General features: G+C 46.3%; 1 protein-coding gene across 1 annotated transcript in view; it reads left to right on the top strand.

Moving 5' to 3' along the window:
- LOC132770285 (retinal guanylyl cyclase 2-like) overlaps positions 1-17283 on the top strand; it is a 69366-nt gene extending 52083 nt beyond the window's left edge. The window contains exons 16-19 of the mRNA XM_067466467.1: positions 5969-6067; positions 8331-8425; positions 14849-14934; positions 17068-17283. Of these exons, the coding sequence (XP_067322568.1) occupies positions 5969-6067; positions 8331-8425; positions 14849-14934; positions 17068-17161 (374 nt within the window). The 3' untranslated portion in view covers positions 17162-17283. The remainder of the gene's footprint in view (positions 1-5968; positions 6068-8330; positions 8426-14848; positions 14935-17067) is intronic.
- Positions 17284-19721: the final 2438 nt, after the last annotated feature.

Raw genomic sequence — 19721 nt, 5'->3', positions numbered from 1 at the left:
CTCTGCCCCGGAGTGTGGTGGAAGCTCCTTCTTTGGAGGCTTTTAAACAGAGGCTGGATGGCCATCTGACTTTTCTTGCTTCTTGGCAGGGGGTTGGACTGGATTATTTATGTATTTATTTATTTATTTACCGTATTTATATTCCGCCCTTCTCACCCCGCAGGGGACTCAGGGCGGATTACAATGTACGCATATATGGCAAACATTCAATGCCAATTTTTGACATACAAACATATACAGACATACACAGAGGCTATTTAACTTTTTCTGGCCGCTAGGGGAGCTGTCGCTTTCATCGTCCATCCGCGATGCTGATGAAGCACTTCCGCATTCCCCGCATGCTTCCCCGCTGGAATGCTTTGCTGGAGTCTTCTTTATGGCCTTATAAATCAGTTAATTTAGCCTCCCCACACTTTTAAGATGGTACCTAATTTTCCTACTTGACAGATGCAACTGTCTTTCGGGTTGCAAAGGTCAACAACAGCCTACACACAATTGGTTGGAAACCAACTCCAACCCGGGCTGGCTTCGAACTCATGACCTTTTTGGTCAGAGTGATCTTAATGCAGCTGACACTCAACCAGCTGCGCCACATCCCTCATGGATGGGCCATGAGGTCTCTTCTAACTCTATGATTCTATTCTATGTCCCCGCATGGGGAGCTGGAACTGATAGATGGAGCTCATCCGTGGTCTTCCCGGATTAAAACCTCTGACCTGTTGGTCTTCAGTCATGCTGGCACAAGGGTTTTACCCATTGTGTAACCGGAGGCTCAATAATAACAGCAGGATTGAAGAGAAACAACTGGAAAAGATGACACAATATGAGGATTTAAAGATTGAACTGCAAAAATTCTGGCACAAGCCAGTCAAGGTGGTCCCAGTGGTGATCGGTGCACTGGGTGCAGTGCCTAAAGACCTTGGCCTGCACTTAAACACAATCGGCACTGACAAAATTGCCATCTACCAGCTGCAAAAGGCCACCTTACTGGGATCTGCATGCATTATTCGACGATACATCACACAGTCCTAGATACTTGGGAAGTGTCCGACGTGTGATCCAATACAACAGCCAGCAGAGTGTCTGCTGTGGACTCATCTTGTTGTGTTTCAAATAATAATAATAATAATACAAAATACAATCTTCCATATCCACAGATTTTGCATCCACAGATTCAGCTGTCCACAGCTTGAAAATATTAAAAATGAAAATTAGTGACATCATTAATAATAATAATAATAATAATAATAATATCACTAATTTTCATTTTTAATATTTTCAAGCTGTGGATGGTTGAACCTGCGGATGCAAAATCCATACATATGGAAGGCCATATTTTGTTTTTAATATGTTGCATACTGCCTTCAGTATCCACTAAAGTTTAATTCCAGGATTCCTCTGTAGATGTAATAATAATAATAATAATAATAATACTTTATTTGTACCCTGCTAGGATCTCCCCATGGGACTCGGTGCAGCTTACATGAGGCCGAGCCCACAATACATCAATACAAGCAACAACAATAAACAATAAACAAATAAAGCTTTTAAACAGGGGCTGGATGGCCATCTGTCAGGGGTGATTTGAATGCAATATTCCTGCTTCTTGGCAGAATGGGGTTGGACTGGATGGCCCATGAGGTCTCTTCCAACTCTTTGATTCTATGATTCTATGAAAATAAAACTCATAAACAAAAAAGCAATAACAATAACAGTAATACAACACACATTTTAAAATCTATGACTGGGCCAAATGCAATTAAAGTTTTAAAAAATGCTAGACATGAACAAGGTAGGAGAGATGGGGCGTTGGTGAAAGCGTACAAACAATCCTAAATCAGTGTAAAGTGCATTTAGAGGACATAATGCTGAGGGTTCATTATTCTGGGAAGGCACACTGGAACAACCATGTTTTCAGGCTCCTCCTAAAGACTGCCAAAGTTGGGGCATGCCTGATGTCCTTGGGGAGTAAGTTCCAGAGTTGAGGGGCCACCACTGAGAAGGCCCTCTCCCTCATCCCCACCAATCGCACCTGCGATGGGGTGGGAGCGCGATCTGGGCCTCTCCAGATGATCGAAGACATCGTGTGGGTTCATACACAGAAATGCGGTCATGCAAAACCACCCAGGGCTTTGTGGGTAAGAACCTGCACCTTGAATTAGGACCGGAAAATGAACGGCAGCCAATGGAGCTCCTTATACAGGAGGGTTGACTACTCCCTGCAAGGGGCACCAGTTAACAACCTGGCCGCGGCCCGTTGGACCAACTGAAATTTCCGAGCCGTTTTCAAGGGCAGCCCCATGTAGAGCGCATTACAGTAGTCCAATCTGGAGGTGACTAAGGCATGGAACACCATGGCCAGATCCGCCTTCATGAGGTACAGTCGCAGCTGGCACACGATATCAAAATCTGTGGATGCTCAAGTGTCATTACATACAATGGCACACAAAATAGCCATTGTATATAATGTGCTGATTTTCATAAAATATCAAAATCAAAGTTTGCTTTTTGGGTTGTTTTAAACAAAATTTGAAGTAATGGTTGAATCCATAGGCTCAGAATCCTTTGATGCAAATGGCTGAGTGTATTGCGTTTTTCATAGGTTCATTTTAGGGTCTCCATAAGTTGTAAATGACTTGAAAGCACACAGCAACAACAGTGCTTTGAATTAGAAGGTTACGATTCTGGATTGCTGGCTGGTGCTGTTCAGAACAGCGTGTACTCAAAGTTTCTAACAGCTGGTGGAAAGCTATATCTTATGGCAATGAAATGTATGTACTGATGTCGATATTGTGAAATTATATGAACCGGTGCCTGGGACAAATCTGATAGTGCTTTCCAAAGGGCTGGTATTCTACTTTGTTCCCCCTTAATAATAATATGCTTTATTTATATTCCACCCTATCTCCCCAAAGGGACTCGGGGCGGATTATAGTACACATATAAGGCAAACATTCAATGCCGTTATACAATTAACAAAGACAGAGAGTACATATACTGTTGCAACTCAGAGTAAGCTTCACGTTGCTGCCAAACACCACCACACAAGAGCTGTAGCTTTATAGTTTATTGAGGAGAAAATCCAAGTCAAAATAAAGGGTAAGCATTGCAAAATTCCAAGCATTAAGATTAAAAGCAGAATATAGTTCCAAAGATCTTCAGGTAAAAACAGGAGACATAATCCTATTGGCAAAGTTCAAACCAGAGTCCCTTGTACAAGCAATGAAACAATTGCCCCATGAATCACAATGCAATAAATCCCAAGCGTACTGCTTTCCAGGCTAAGATTATTCCATGAAGCTTTCAGGCTAGTAAGCTACGTTGAACTGACGCTTTCACAGAGTTTCAAGGAGGCCTAAATACCTTTCTAATATCAAAATATTAGGCTCTCAGCATCATAAAAGCATTGCGATGACCTTTCACCGAGCTAGCCTCCTGTCTGCTTGTCAGACGTGAACTCTGCCTGACCCAAAGATCAAGGCGAGCTTCTCGGGTCAAGTCACTATCTACACTATCGGTATCATCGTGGGAAGGCACCTGCTCGCTATCTCCTTCGTTAAAATTCCTTTGTGGTGAAAACAGCTGTGTTGACACTGCACTGTCTGTGAGAGCCTCAGAAGCAGGCTCAGAGATTTGAGGCACAGACAAAGAGCCAGGAAGCTGAAACCCAACAGGAAGCTGAACCCCGTCATCCTCATCGTCAGAAAATAGCTCAGCCACAACAGAAACAGAGGTAAAGGCTTCCCATCGTTTTCCATCTCCGGCATCTGGAGGCTGTGCTCGACTCTGGCCACAGGGGAGTGCTGTTGCTCCGTCTTCTATGCCGAGGAGCTTTGTTGCCTTGAGACATTCTCCTGGGTGCCTTTTATTACCTCCCCTCCAAAGCAGTGCTTATTTATCTACTCACATTACTGTTTATGAACTGCTAGGTCAGTGTTTCTCAACCTGGGGGTCGCGACCCCTGGGTGGATCATGAGGGGTCACCAAAGACCATCAGAAAACACATATTTCTGATGGTCTTAGGAACCCCTTTGCCATAGTCGTTTGGGTTCACAGTGCTCTTTAGGGGTTCACATCTCCCCTAAAAGGGGCTCCTGGTGACGCAGTGGGTTAAACCCCTGTGTCGGCAGGACTGAAGACCGACAGGTCGCAGGTTCGAATCTGGGGAGAGGCGGATGAGCTCCCTCTATCAGTTCCAGCTCCTCATGCAAGGACATGAGAGAAGCCTCCCACAAGGATAATAAAACATCAAATCATCCGGGCGTCCCCTCGACACCATCCTTGCTGACAGCCAATTCTCTCACACCAGAAGGAACTTGCAGTTTCTCAGGTCGCTCCTGACACGACAAAAAAAAATCTCCCCTAAATCACTGTCAATTAATCCCCAATCCCTCCAGTATTTTCTGTTCGTCATGGGGGTTCTATGTGGGAAGTTTGGCCTAATTCTATCCTTGGTGGAGATCAGAATGCTCTTTGATTGTAGGTGAACTATAAATCCCAGCAACTACAACTCCCAAATGACAACATCAATCCAGCCCCAACTCCACCAGTATTTCAATTTGGACATATCGGATATGTGTGCCAAATTTGGTCTAATGAATGAAAATACATCCTGCATATCAGATATTTGTATTAGGATTCATAACAGTAGCGAAATTACAGTTATGAAATAGCAATGAAAATAACGTTATGGTTGGGAACTGTATTAGGAAAGTTGAGAACCACTGTGCTAGGTGAACAGAAGCTGGGCTGATGGTTGGGAACTTACCCCAACCCAGAGTTTGAACTGTTGACCTTTTGATCGGCAAGATTTTCTGCAACTGGTGGTTTAACCCACTGTATTAAAGCTCAGTCCTTAAGTCCCTATTGATAGACCTAGTGATGTAAACAATCCAATGGGCATGCATTATAGAATCATAGAATCAAAGAGTTGGAAGAGACCTCATGGGCCATCCAGTCCAACCCCATTCTGCCAAGAAGCAGGAATATTGCATTCAAAGCACCCCTGACAGATGGCCATCCTGCCTCTGCTTAAAAGCTTCCAAAGAAGGAGCCTCTACCACACCCCGAGGCAGAGAGTTCCACTGCTGAACGGCTCTCTGAACTGTTTAAGCTGAAGAAGGAAGGATTGAGAGCCAATTGATATACAATAATACTTCTATATCAATAGGGATACTTCGCCAATTGGATTGAAGATACCAGAAAACACTGATATGACCATTAAATTACTTTGCATCCAGTCCCAGCAAGCCAGAGTATCACCCAAAAGGACTCGGATATTCATAGAGGTATCCTACTGAGATGGATACTTTCCTTCTTGACTCTTTCTCAAAGAAATGACAACCTTCATTTAGTGATAACAGTTATATAAACATAGCTTGTATGCCTGATTAGTTCATCAGATTTCGAATCCCAAGAATGGGAGTTCAGTGGGTGGTCCTGGGTTTTGCCAAGATCTGTAAAACAGTGTAGGCTGGGATTGTTTGAATACTGATTGCCTATTTTTGTATGTCTGGCTTCCTAAGAAACCTGGATTTAGTAGTAAACATGCAATAGTTTTGTCAAGGTGGGATAGGTGCATGATTTCTAGTTTTCCTTCCAATCACACCCTCCCAAGATATGCTGCACACTGTACTGATTGTCTCAGTACACAACAGAGTGCTTATCAGTTGTCAGCAGAGTATAACTGCACCATTTGACCTTCTGCTGCTCATTGTTGTCTTTTTTTAAATCTCTGATTCAGTTTTCATCCAAACTCACAAGAGGCATTTAATCGTCCTAGTCTCCAGGGCAGCAGAAAACAAGCCTGCTCCCTCCTCCCTATGACTTCCTCTCACGTATTTATCCATGGCCCTCATCATGTCTCCTCTCAGCCTTCACCTCTATAGGCTAAACATGCCCAGCTCTTTAAGCCGCTCCTCATACAGCTTGTCCTTTTCTCCCTCGTATTTCTTTTTAAATTTCCTAGGTCCTTGTGCTGCCGGAGTGGTGGGTCTGACCATGCCTCGGTATTGTCTCTTTGGGGATACGGTGAATACGGCTTCCCGGATAGAATCCACTGGGCTGCGTAAGTACTTAGTCCATTTTGTGCCAATGACAGCTCAACTATGAATACTGATCAGAGCTTGGGGGAAATTATCATTATGGAGTCCAAGTCCCAAAATCCCGCTACTGGTAGACTGTTAGGAATTGTGGGAGTTGAAAGCCAAAATACTTGGAGGGCCAAAGTATGCCCACACCTGTCCTAAAGGAAGCTGGTCCTATTGCAATCTTTAGTGGTGAAAAATTAAAGGACGCACCTCTATTGTACAATTAACGCAGTTTGTCACCACTTTAATTCCCATGGCTCAATGCTACGGAATTGGGGAAGTGGTCATTTGGTTGGACTTGATGGTCTTGCAGTTCTCTGGGCTTTTGAGGCATAAGAATGGGAGTTGTTTGCTGTTGTTTATTCGTTCAGTTGTGTCCAACTCTTGGTGACCTCCTGGACCAGCCCACGCCAGAGTTCCCTGTTGGCCGTCACCACCCTCAGCTCCTTCAAGGTCAAGCCAGTCACTTCAAGGATACCATCCATCCATCTTGCCCTTGGTCAGCCCCTCTTCCTTTTTCCTTCCATTTCTCCCAGCATCATTGTCTTCTCCAAGCTTTCCTGTCTTCTCATGATGTTTCCAAAGGACTTAATCTTTGCCCCTTTTATCATTGCCTCCAGTGAACAGTTGGGTTATTATTATTATTATTATTATTATTATTATCGAATGTAATGGGTACAGGTTAAAAAGTTTAAAAGTGCTGAGTATGAGAGGTGGAATATAGGATTTTGGGGTAAGTGCAATGTGCAGACAATCTTAAATCTCTGCTAAAGTGCTTCTGGGACATATTGCTGGAGTTCCTATTCTGGAAAGGCACAGCCAGGTCTTCAAACTCTTCCTGAAGACTGCCAGTGTAGGGACTTGTCTAATATCCTTGGGGAGGGAGTTCCAAAGTCGGGGGCCACCACAGAAAAGGCCCTGTCCCTCGTCTCCACCAGACCCGCCTGCGACGCAGGTGGGATCGCGAGCAGGGCCTCTCTGGATGAACGAAGAGAACGCGCGGATTCATAAACGGAGATGCGGTCACACAGGTAGGCAGGTCCCAAACTGTTTAGGGCTTTGTAGGGAAGCACCTGCACCTTGAATTGGGACCGGAAAATGAACGGCAGCCAATTGAGCTCCTTGAACAGGAGGGTTGGTCTCTCTCTGTAAGGAGCACCAGTTAACATCCTGGCCGCCACCCGTTGGACTAACTGAAATTTCCGAGCGGTTTTCAAGGGCAGCCCCACGTAGAGCGCATTACAGTACTCCAATCTAGAGGTGACTAAGGCATGGACCACCCTGGCCAGATCCGCCTTCACGAGGTACGGTCGCAGTTGGCGCACGAGTCTTAGTTGTGCAAAGGCCCTCCCGGCCACCGCCGATGCCTGAGCTTCAAGCGTAAGTGATGAGTCCAGGAGGACACCCAAACTGTGGACCTGTGACTTCAGGGGGAGTGCAACCCTGTCCAACACAGGCTGACAGTTGGGTTTTATTTCCTGGAGGATGGACTGGTTGGATCTTCTTGTGGTCCAAGACACCCTCAGCACTTTCCTCCAACACCACAGTTCAAAAGCATCTATCTTCCTTCGCTCAGCCTTCCTTATGGTCCAGCTCTCACACCCGTAGGTTACTACGGGGAATACCATCTTCGTTGCCAGTGTTTTTAGCCTTATCAACCAAAGCGTGTCAGTGCTTCCCCAAACCACAAATCCCAGGATTCCATAGCTCTGAGCCATGGCAGTTAAAATGGAGTCAACCTGCATTATTTCCACAGTGGAGATGCACCCCAGAACTGGGAATTTGGCCACCTCTGGATCCCATCATCCCCAATGTCATTGGCATGTTTATCAAGCAGGCCTGTGACTTGTACACAGAAGAGCGTTCTATGACGTTATTTTAGTTATGTCTGCTTCCAGTATGGTTTTATCTGTTGTTTATTGTTTTTCTAATATTTTTAATTGTTTTAGAAGCCACCTTGGGTCCCACTCTGGGAGAACTATGGCATACATATGCAATAAATAAAATAAAGTAAAATAATATAGCAGGCCACATGGCCCTTGCAGAAAAAAGTCAGCCCCATTTGCCCTTCCTGGCTTTGCGGGCCGATGGACACAAGGCAGAAAATCCTGGATTTAGCTGATGGCACCAATCTTTGACTTCCAGATGGGCTAACAACAGCTCCAAAGGGCTCTGAACCAAAGTTTGAAGTTAAAATGTTTTTTGGTATGTGTCCTCCTCCTTTTTCCTCCCAAATCTCAGCCTTCAGGATTCACATCAGCCAAAGCACCATGAAAACACTTCGGAGCCTAAACGAAGGTTACAAAATTGACTTCAGAGGCAAAACTGAATTGAAGGTAAGAAACCTGAACCAAGGACATTCTCAGGGTGAAGCTACACCAAGCATGGACAAACTTTCTAACTTGGGGGCCACATGGTGGGCTGGAGCAGGGTGGGTGGGCCAGGAGAAAGGGGTTTTTCTCCAAGCTCCTTCCCTTCCTCTTCTCCTTCAGAGGCAGAAAGTGAAGGAAAGATGGGAAACATTTGGATCCCAAAAGGGTTGGTCTTGATTAGAATGAGATGGTGGATGAGAGAGAAAGAGTGTATCCATTAGAACCCATATTGCCTACTCCTGATAGAATCATAGAATCAAAGAATCAAAGAGTTGGAAGAGACCTCATGGGCCATCCAGTCCAACCCCATTCTGCCAAGAAGCAGGAATATTACATTCAAATCACCCCTGACAAATGGCCATCCAGCCTCTGCTTAAAAGCTTCCAAAGAAGGAGCCTCCACCACACTCCAGGGCAGAGAGTTCCACTGCTGAACGGCTCTCACAGTCAGGAAGTTCTTCCTCATGTTCAGATGGAATCTCCTTTCTTGTAGTTTGAAGCCATTGCTCCATTGTGTCCTAGTCTCCAGGGAAGCAGAAAATAAGTTCACTCCCTCCTCCCTGTGGCTTCCTCTCACATATTTATACATGGCTATCATATCTCCTCTCAGCCTTCTCTTCTTCAGGCTAAACATTTATTTATTTATTTATTACTTGCACTTATTTACCGCCACTCTCAGCCCAGGGGGCGACTCGTGGCGGTGAACAACAACATAGAAAAGACAATTTACAGTAATCAGAACAATACATAACATGCTACTACTACTTGACATATACTTATACTAAAAATCCGCTTCGTCATATCATGGGTCATAGTCAGTCTCATAGTCGTGGTCCATTCCGGTCATCATTGCCAAGATATAGCACTCAGTTAAAGGCCAACTCGAAGAGCCATGTTTTCAGGCTCTTACGAAAGGCCATAAGGGAGGGCGCCTGTCTAACTTCAGCAGGGAGGGCGTTCCACAGCCGGGGGGCCACCACCGAGAAGGCCCGCTCTCTCGTCCCCGCCAGGCGTGCCTGTGAGGCAGACGGGATCGAGAGAAGGGCCTCCCCGGATGATCTCAAGGTCCTCGTGGGCTCGTAGGCCAAGATGCGGTCTGCAAGGTATTTTGGGCCGGAACCGTTTAGGGCTTTGTAGGATAGTACCAGCACCTTAAATTGGGCCCGGTAGCAAATCGGCAGCCAGTGGAGCTGGGACAGCAGGGGCGTTGTGTGCTCCCTACGCCCTGCTCCTGTTAACAACATGGCTGCCGCGCGCTGGACTAGCTGGAGCTTCCGGGCCGTTTTCAAGGGCAGCCCCACGTAGAGAGCGTTGCAGTAGTTGAGGCGGGATGTGACCAAAGCGTGTACCACCGTGGCCAAGTCAGACTTCCCAAGATACGGGCGCAGCTGGCGCACGAGCCTGAGCTGTGCAAATGCTCCCCTGGTCACCGCTGAAACCTGGGGATCCAGGCTCAGCGACGAGTCCAGGGTCACACCCAAGCTGCGAACCTGAGCCTTCAAGGGGAGTGCGACCCCGTCCAGCACAGGCTGTAACCCTATACCCTGTTCGGCCTTGCGACTGACCAGGAGTACCTCTGTCTTGTCTGGATTTAATTTCAGTTTGTTCGCCCTCATCCAGACCATTACAGCGGCCAGGCACCGGTTCAGGACTTCGACGGCCTCCTTAGTAGCAGGTGGGAAGGAGTGACAGAGTTGGACATCATCTGCGTACAGATGACACCGCACCCCGAAACTCCGGATGATCTCACCCAGCGGCTTCATGTAGATGTTAAACAGCATGGGGGACAGGATGGAGCCCTGAGGAACCCCACAGGTCAAAGGCTGTGGTGTTGAACAGGAGTCCCCCAATAACACCTTCTGGGTACGGCCCTCCAGAAATGACCGGAGCCACTGCAAAGCAGTGCCCCCGAGACCCATCTCTGCAAGGCGCCCCAGAAGAATACCGTGGTCGACGGTATCGAAGGCCGCTGAGAGGTCCAGGAGCACCAACAGGGACACACTCCCCCTGTCTAGCTCCCGGCGCAGATCATCGACTAAGGCGACCAAGACCGTCTCGGTACCATGTCCCGGTCTGAAACCAGACTGTGCCGGATCCAGATAATCCGTGTCTCTCAAGAATACCTGGAGTTGTGAGGCCACCACGCTTTCCATGACTTTGCCCAAGAAGGGAAGATTGGAAACAGGCCGAAAGTTTTCGAATTTGGTGGGGTCCAGTGATGGCTTCTTCAACAGCGGCTTTATAATAGCCTGTTTTAGGCTCGCTGGACTCTTGCCTTCCCGAAGGGAGGCATTCACCACCACCGTTACCCACTCGGCCAATCCCCCTCTGGCCTCCTTCAGAAGCCAGGATGGGCAGGGGTCTAGGATGGACGTGGTGGGCCTCATTCCTCCAAGTATCTTGTCCACATCCTCGGGCTTCACAAACTGAAAAGAATCCAACAAAATAGGACAAGCAGGTGCTTGTGTCACATGCCCAGCTCCTTAAGCCACTCCTCATAGGGCTTGTTCTCCAGACCCTGGATCATTTTAGTCGCCCTCCTCTGATGTAGACTCCTAGAGCTGGAAGAGATCCCCAAGGAACATCCAGTCCAACCCCCTGCCATGCATGAAGGCACAATCAAAGCACTCCCAATAGATAGCCTCTGCAGAAAAGCCTCCAGGGAAAGAGGCTCCACCACACTCCCAGGCAGACTAGGCCACTCTCCAACAGCTCTTAATCTCAGGAAGTTCTTCCTAATCTTTTCAGTTGAATCTCTTTCCTTGCCATTTGAAACCATTGTTCCCTTGTGCCCTGGTCTCCAGAGCAGCAGAAAGTCAGTTTTCCCCCCTCCTTCCTGCTCCTCAATGGGATACCCTTTGAAATCTTGAAACATGGTTCTGATGTTCCCTCTCTACCTTCTCTTCTCCCAGCTAAACATCCCTCAGGAGGAAAGGAGGAAGGGCAAAGAGAAGGAAGAGAAGAAGAGAAGGAAGGGAGGAAGAGAAGGAAGGGAGGAAGAGAGGGAAGGAGGAAGAAAGGAAGGAAGGAAGGAAGGAAGGAAGGAAGAGAGGGAGGGAGGAAGAGAAGGAAGGGAGGAAGGGAGGAAGGAAGGAAGGAAGGAAGGAAGGAAGGGAAGGATGGGAGGGAGGGAGGGAGGGAGGAAGAGAAAGAAGGAAGAAAGGGAGGAATGGAGGAAGAGAAGGAAGGGAGGGACAGAGGGAGGAAGGAAAGGAGGGAGGAAGGAAGGGAGGGAGGGAGGAAGAGAAAGAAGGAAGAAAGGGAGGAATGGAGGAAGAGAAGGAAGGAAGGGAGGGAGGGACAGAGGGAGGAAGGAAAGGAGGGAGGAAGGGAGGGAGGGAGGGAGGAAGAGAAGGATGGATGGAAGGAAAGCTGGAAGGGAATGGAGAGAGGGAAGGGAGAAGGAAGGAAGGACAAAAGGGAAGGAAGGAGAAAGAGTGAGAAGGAGGGAGGAAAGAGGGAAGGAAGGACAAAAGGGTGAAAGGGAAGGAAGGAGGGAGGGAGGGGGAGAAGGAGGAAGGAAAAAGAGAAGGAAGGATAGGATGGAGAAAGAGAGGAGGGCCTGAGAAAGGAGCTCCAAGGGCACATCTGGCTCACGGGCCTGAGTTTGCCCATACTGAGTTTGTGCAGGTTCACAGTTTGGAAGTGATCCTGGACTCATTGCTAAGCCTGGAACCCCAGGTCTCAGCGGTGACCAGGGGAGTTTTTGCACAATTAAAACTTGTGCGCCAACTGCATCCGTTCCTTGGGAGGTCGGACTTGGCCATGGTAGTCCACGCTCTGGTTACATCCCGAATAGATTACTGCAACGGACTGTACGTAGGGTTGAAGACTGTTCGGTAGCTTCAGTTAGTCCAACACTCGGCAGCCAGGTTGCTCACGGGAGCGGGATATCGAGAGCTCACAACGCCCTTGCTACGCCAGCTCCACCGGCTGCCTATTAGCTTCCGAGCACAATTCAAAGTGCTGGTGTTGGCCTATAAAGCCTTTAATGGTTCTGGCCCAGTCCGAACGTATCTCCCACAACGAACCACCTAGGACCTTAAGATTGTCCGGGGAGGTCCTGCTCACTGTCCCCCCACCATCGCAGTCGTGGTTGGTGGGGACAAGAGACAGGGCCTTCTCTGTGGTGGCCCCTCGTCTATGGAATTCCCTCCCAAGTGAAGTCAGATCCGCTCCATCCCTCCTGACGTTACGGAAAAAAGTGAAATCCTGGCTTTGTGGAGTAGACCGACGTGATGGTAGAGCGATGGTTTAATGGACTCTGATAGACTATTTGTAGGACGACGATTTAAACTGGTGATTATTCTAATGTTTTTATGAAGTTTTTATGATGTTTTTTATAATGTTTGATACTGTTTTACTTAATTTATGCTTTTGTTGTTAACCACCCTGAGTCCCTCTGTGGAGGTCGAGATAGGACGGGATATAAATGTCCGAAATAAATAAATAAATACTTGATCTACACTGTAGAATGAATGCAGTTTTGCACCACTTTAACTGCAATGGCTCGATGCTAAGGATTCCTTGAATTTGTTGCTTGGAGAGGCACCAAGACACTTTGTCAGAGAAAGCTAAAAACCCTTGTAAAACCACAACTCCCAGGAGTCCATTGCATTGAACCATATAACTCATAACCAGCACTATGAAATGTGTCCAGAAATGAACTGGCAGCCAATGGAAGTGTTGCAACAAGGGAGTTTTTGCTCCACATTAATCATCGTCATAAACACGAATCCCTCCTTTGCTCTGTGGGCGTAAGTCCAGTTTACAGTTTCGCAACCCCCAAAGTCATATTAGCCATGGCAACCATTTAAAACAGTTTAGAAGTGACAACAATTTAAAAATATGCTCAATATGGCCCCTGTATCCACTTGAATTTGTGGTTTTGTTTCTCTACTTCCAACCAAATATAGTTATCCTTCCACATCTGTGGATCTGATTAAAAATATTTTCCCTCTATATAGGTCTTTAGGGATTTTAATGCAATTCGGTATTTATTTATTCATTTACAGTATTTATATTCCACTATTCCCACTGGCCACAGGGGGAGCTGTTGCTTCACTATCCATTTGTGACACTAATGAAGTACTTCCTCATTCTTTGCATACTTGCTGGAGATTTTTATGGCCTCATATGGTCTTTTAGTACTTTTATGGTCTCATATTTATATTCCGCCCTTCTCAACCCGCAGGGGACTCAGGGCAGATAACAATGTACATATACATGGCAAACATTCAATACCATAGACACACAACATATATAGACAGACATTCAGAGGCTATTTAACATTCCAGCTTTTCATGAGGGTATTCTGGCCACCAAGGGAGCTGTTGCTTCACCGTCCATTTGTAACACTGATTAAGTACTTCCTCATTCTTTGCATGCTTGCTGGAGATTTTTATGGCCCTGTAAATTAGTTAAATTAGCCTCCCCGCATAAGCGGTACCTCAATTTCCTACTTGACAGATGCAACTGTCTTTCGAGCTGCAGAGGTCGACAGCAAGCTACACAAATTGGTCGGAAGCTCACTCCAATCCAGACTGGCTTCGAACTTATGACCTTTCGGTCAGTAGTGATCTTAATGCAGCTGACTCCCAGCCAGCTGCACCACACTCCCAATATTATTTACGATATTTATAACCCACCTTTCTCAGCCTTACGGCAACTCCAGGCGAGTTACAGGTTGGCACAATTTGATGCCACACATCCATAAAAGTGCAATAAAAAACTGCTGTTCAGCTACCAGCAGAGGTTGGCCATAGATACATGCTGAAAGACCTAAAAATTCCTAAATTCTCAGTAAAAAAAATGCAATTCATTGCAAGACATTCACAATTGGGTTGCTGTGCATTTTTGAGGCTGTATGGCTATGTTCCAGAAGCATTCTCTCCTGACGTTTCACCTACATCTATTAGCAGGCATCCTCAGAGGTTGAGGGGTCATTCACAATTGCTGTAAACATCATTATTAGCTCACTTTTGAACCAAAAATAGCCTACAGATAGCCGTGGACCCTAAGAATTTTCAAGGCAATGCTCTTACCCTGAGATTCCTCTCTCCTTCCCAGAGACATAGAAAAAGAGAATCCAGATTATGAGACAGACCTGGAGATCTGGAAACCCTATTGATTAGACTTAAGCAGCTGAGGGGGGAAAGAAAGGGGCCTGAGGCTATTAGGAATTGTGGGAGTTGGAGTCCAAAACACCCAGAGGGCCCAAGTTTGCCCATGGCTGGATTAGACATATAGGCCTCCAACCAAAGGTCCCTCTTACCCAAATTAGACCTTGGTAAGAGGTGGTGGGTTGGCTTGGATATTGCCTGCAAAAATTGCGTAGATGTTTCAGGTGGTGCAAATGCCTGATCTGCTTCTGGCCCTTTGTTGACAGGGAAAAGGTTTGGAAGAAACATACTGGCTAGTAGGGAAGAAAGGGTTCGTGAAGCCACTGCCTCGCCCTCCTGAAATGAGGCCAGGGTGAGTATGGCCAAACGTCAACGATCCTTAGCGTTTTCCTTCGGTCAAGAGTCCAAAATGGAATGAACATTTTTGCTTAATAAGGCCAAATATGTCCTCTGATTCAGAATGCATTAATGAATCTGGGTATCGTTTCTCTGCTTTCAGGGTGAGGTTGTTTGGGTGTGCAAAGGGTTCCTCTCTGAGCTTGATTTGGGATTAAATTTAACAAAACGTGTGGTATTTCCACAAGCTGGTTCATGTAATAATCCAGGCTATAAACATAAGGAAGTACTATGTGTTGTCAAAACATAAACATAAGTGTGCTGGTACAGCTGTACCAGGAGCTCCAACTTCTTTTCCTTTCTATTGAGTGTTTGCATGTATTCCAAAGTTCCATGCATTTTGCAATAAGGTGGCTTCCATTGGTTTGCAATCATAGGGCCAATGACCCATCAATTATCATTATGTTCTTTAGTTCCGCCCCTTTTTCTGGGTTAAGGAGGGAAAAGGGGACCTGTAGTTCAGTTCACGCAGAGAAGCCTTTCGTACAGGACTTGAATCAGTTCCACCTGTAGAAAGCTTCATCTTTTACAGCTTTGCTGGGGGGATCCAGTCCCACAGCTCTACAGAGAACTACAGCATAGCCTTTGTTGGGGAATTTAATTCCACAACTCTATAGCCAGCCTTCGCTGGGAATTGAAAGCCTTCTTTCCTCTTGGAAATCTACTAAAGGACTCTGTTTGGTAAGGACCACTCGCAGTAGCCATAATGCAATTTGGACCGGGTGTAGGGGCCCAAGCCAGCAGAGCTTAAGTCAGATTGCCCAGGGAGGGGTCAAGGATTTCCCTTGTATGAGGAAGAAACAGTTTATGAAGCAAGTTGCCTGTCCCTTGTGGACAAGATTTAAGCAAGCCACCAGTTGATTCAAAGCCTTGAAGTATTGGTTTGATTTATTGAAGATTTAAGCAACAATAAAAACTTTGTTGAACTTTATAAGTCTTTAAAAGAACTTTGTGTGGGAAAATCCAAAAGGCCCCTCAGCCAAGGCACCCCTGGCATCCTGTTGGGCATTCAGAAAGCACGTCCTGTCTACAGACTCTTTCACAGGCCCAGTGCATGACAACACAATAAGGACCTTTTGGTGTGTTGACCAAAAGGTCGCAGGTTTGAATCCGGGGAGCGGCGTGAGCTTCTGCTGTCAGCCCCAGCTTCTACCAACCTAGCAATTCAAAAACATGCAAATGTGAGTAGATCAATAGGTCTACTCAGGTGGGAAGGTAACAGCACTCCATGCAGTCATGCTGGCCACATGACCTTGGAGGTGTCTATGGACAACGCCGGCTCTTTGGCTTAGAAATGGAGATGAGCACCACACCTCAGAGTCGGACACAACTGGACTTAATGTCAGGGGAAAACCTTTACCTTTATCTATGTGTTGTCGAAGGCTTTCATGGCTGGAGTCACTGGGATGCTGTAAGTTTTCCAGGCTGTGTGGCTATGTTCCAGAAGCATTCTCTCCTGATTCTCGCCCACATCTATCGCAGGCATCCTTAGAGGTTGTGAGGTTTGTTGGAAACAAACTTGCCTCTAACAGACAAAAGTTCTTTCTCCCACCCTGGACATTATTCCCCAGATATATAAACCCCACTTGGCTAGTTTCCAACAGACCTCACAACTTCTGAGGATGCCTACCATAGATGTGGGTGAAATGTCAGGAGAGAATGCTTCTGGAACATGGCCATTCAGCCCAGAAAACTCACAGCAACCCATAAGGAAGTACTCTTAATGTTTACTCTGAAGTAAAAATAAAAAATAAAAAGCAGAGCTGACATAATAAGAGGGATAAAGGATACATCTGTACTGTAGAATTAATACAGTTTGACACCACTTTAATGGCCATGGCTCACTTGTATGGAATCCTGGGAAGTATAGTTTGATAAGACACCAGCACATTTGGGCAGTGAAGGCTAAACTATAACTCTCAAGATTGCATAACATTTTACAGTGTGGAATGGATCCACCTTTATTGCCAATGTGCAGGTATTCCACATTGAAAGCTACACCTATGGAAAGCCTCAGACCCATGTGGTTTGCTCCAGATTTCACTGTGGACCTTTGATCTCTCTCCCCGACCCCACCCTATATTTGCAGACATCCTTGGCAAGACACAATTGTGCAAGAAATCAAGGCTGCCTTGCGGGAGTCCAAGAGAAAGTTCGTCGGCAAGCAGAAGCAGCAGCCCTAGCCGTACAGAAGACTAAATGCAAAGGGAAGAATAGTTCAGGATGTCCATGCAATAACGTCCCTCTCATTTTTTTTGTTTTAAAAGTCTTATCTGATTCCTGCAAATTAAACATTTATGGTTGGGTTTTGAATGGAGAATTGGTGCAAGTTAGGCAGGAGCATCCTTTTATGAATCAGGTTTTCCTCTGAGAAAATGATTGAAAGGTATGGGGAATGAATTTTATGTATTTCGTTTCAAAAACACTGCATACAATAGTTAATCTAAAACTGATAAAGTAAAGGATTGCAAGCTGCTAGATCGTTTCAGACCAAAAACGGGCAACAGTGACTGCATTGTCTGTAGCTTTAAACAATTCTTCCTGTTATTGTTGTAGGTTTTTCCGGGCTATATGGCCATGTTCTAGAGGCATTTTTCTCCTGACGTTTCGCCTGCATCTATGGCATGCATCCTCAGAGGTAGTGAGGTCTGTTGAAACTGGGGGGAAAGGGTTTATATATCTGTGGAATGACCAGGGTGGGTCAAAGGACTTATAGTGATGTCAAACTGCATCCATTCTACAGTGTAGATGCAACCATAGACACCATAATCTATATAGTGTAACTTTAGGCATACCTACCTATGTAGCAGAGGTACTACAAAATCAATAGGAGTATAGTGTCTAGATCTAGGGAAGTAATGCTACCCCTCTATTCTGTTTCGGTTAGACCACATCTGGAATATTGTGTCCAATTCTGGGCACCACAATTCAAGAGAGATATTGACAAGTTGGAATGTGTCCAGAGGAGGGCGACTAAAATGATAAAAGGTCTGGAGAACAAGCCCTATGAGGAGCGGCTTAAGGAGCTGGGCATGTTTAGCCTGAAGAAGAGAAGGCTGAGAGGGGATATGATAGCCATGTATAAATATGTGAGAGGAAGCCACAGGGAGGAGGGAGCAAGCTTGTTTTCTGCTTCCCTGGAGACTAGGACGTGGAACTATGGCTTCAAAGTACAAGAAAGGAGATCCCATCTGAATATGAGGAAGAACTTCCTGACTGTGAGAGCCGTTCAGCAGTGGAACTCTCTGCCCTGGAGTGTGGTGGAGGCTCCTTCTTTGGAAGCTTTTAAGAAGAGGCTGGATGTCAATCTGTCAGGGGTGATTTGAATGCAATATTCCTGCTTCTTGGCAGAATGGGGTTGGACTGGATGGCCCATGAGGTCTCTTCCAACTCTTTGATTCTATTCTAAAACCTATTGCAAGGTTTTCTTAGCAAAATTTGTTTAGGGCAGGGCATTCTTGTTACAGCCCGAATAAACTACTACCACACACTTTACGTGGGGTTGCCTTTGAAAACTGCCTGGAAGCTTCAACTAGTCCAACGGTCGGCCTCCAGGTTGCTCACATAGATCTGCTCTGCAACCGAACATCAGCTCCACTGGCTGCCAATCTGTTACCGAGCACAATTCAAAGTGCTGGTCTTAACCTATAAAGCTCTAGACAGTTCCGGCCCAGATTACCTGTCCGAACATATCTCCCATTACGAACCATTGTGAAGTTTAAGATCAGCTAGAGAAGCCCTGCTCTCGATCCCACCACCATCGCAAACCTGACTGGTGAGGACGAGAGACGGGGCCTTCTCAGTAGTGGCCCCCCACCTGTGGAACTGGGAGCCCCCGGTGGCGCAGTGGGTTAAACCCCTGTGCTGACAGGACTGAAGACTGATAGATCGCAGGTTCGAATCCGGGGAGAGGCAGATGAGCTCCCTCTATCAGCTCCAGCTCCTCATGCCTCCCACAAGGATGATAAAACATCAAAAATCATTTGGCGTCCCCTGGGCAACGTCCTTGCAGATGGCCAATTCTCTCACAACAGGATGCTCCTGACACGACAAAAAAAAAAAAAAACCAAAAAAACCTGTGGAACTCTCTCCCTAGTGACATCAGATTGGCTACCTCCCTCCTGCCCTTTAGAAGAAAACTCAAAACCTGGCTGTGGGACCAAGCATTTGAATGATAGCAGCAGCAACTGAGAATAAGTCTCAAGCAAATATGAATGACAACAAAATGACACGGATTTTGATTTTTAAACCTGTGACTTACCCAAGGCCAGGTATTGCATTTCCATGGCTGAGCTGGGTCTCAAACCTTGGTCTTGAGTCCGGGTCAAAACTATTATATAGAATCAAAGAATCCTAGAGTTGGAAGAGACCTCATGGGCCATCCAGTCCAACCCCATTCTGCTAAGAAGCAGGAATATTGCATTCAAATCACCCCTGACAGATGGCCATCCAGCCTCTGTTTAAAAACCTCCAAAGAAGGAGCCTCCACCACACTCCGGGGCAGAGAGTTCCACTGCTGAACAACTCTCACAGTCTGGAAGTTCTTCCTAATGTTCAGATGGAATCTCCTTTCTCGTAGTTTGAAGCCATTGTTCCACGTCCTAGTCTCCAAGGAAGCAGGAAACAAGCTTGCTCCCTCCTCCCTGTGACTTCCTCTCACATGTTTAGACATGGCTATCATGTCTCCTCTCAGCCTTCTCTTCTTCATGCTAAACATGCCCAGCTCTTTAAGCCACTCTTTAT

The sequence above is a fragment of the Anolis sagrei genome, chromosome 3 (assembly GCF_037176765.1).
Source record: "Anolis sagrei isolate rAnoSag1 chromosome 3, rAnoSag1.mat, whole genome shotgun sequence".
Lineage (NCBI taxonomy): Eukaryota > Metazoa > Chordata > Lepidosauria > Squamata > Dactyloidae > Anolis > Anolis sagrei.
Note: the sequence above shows the minus strand (reverse complement) of the source record. Positions and strands in the feature narration are given on the sequence as shown.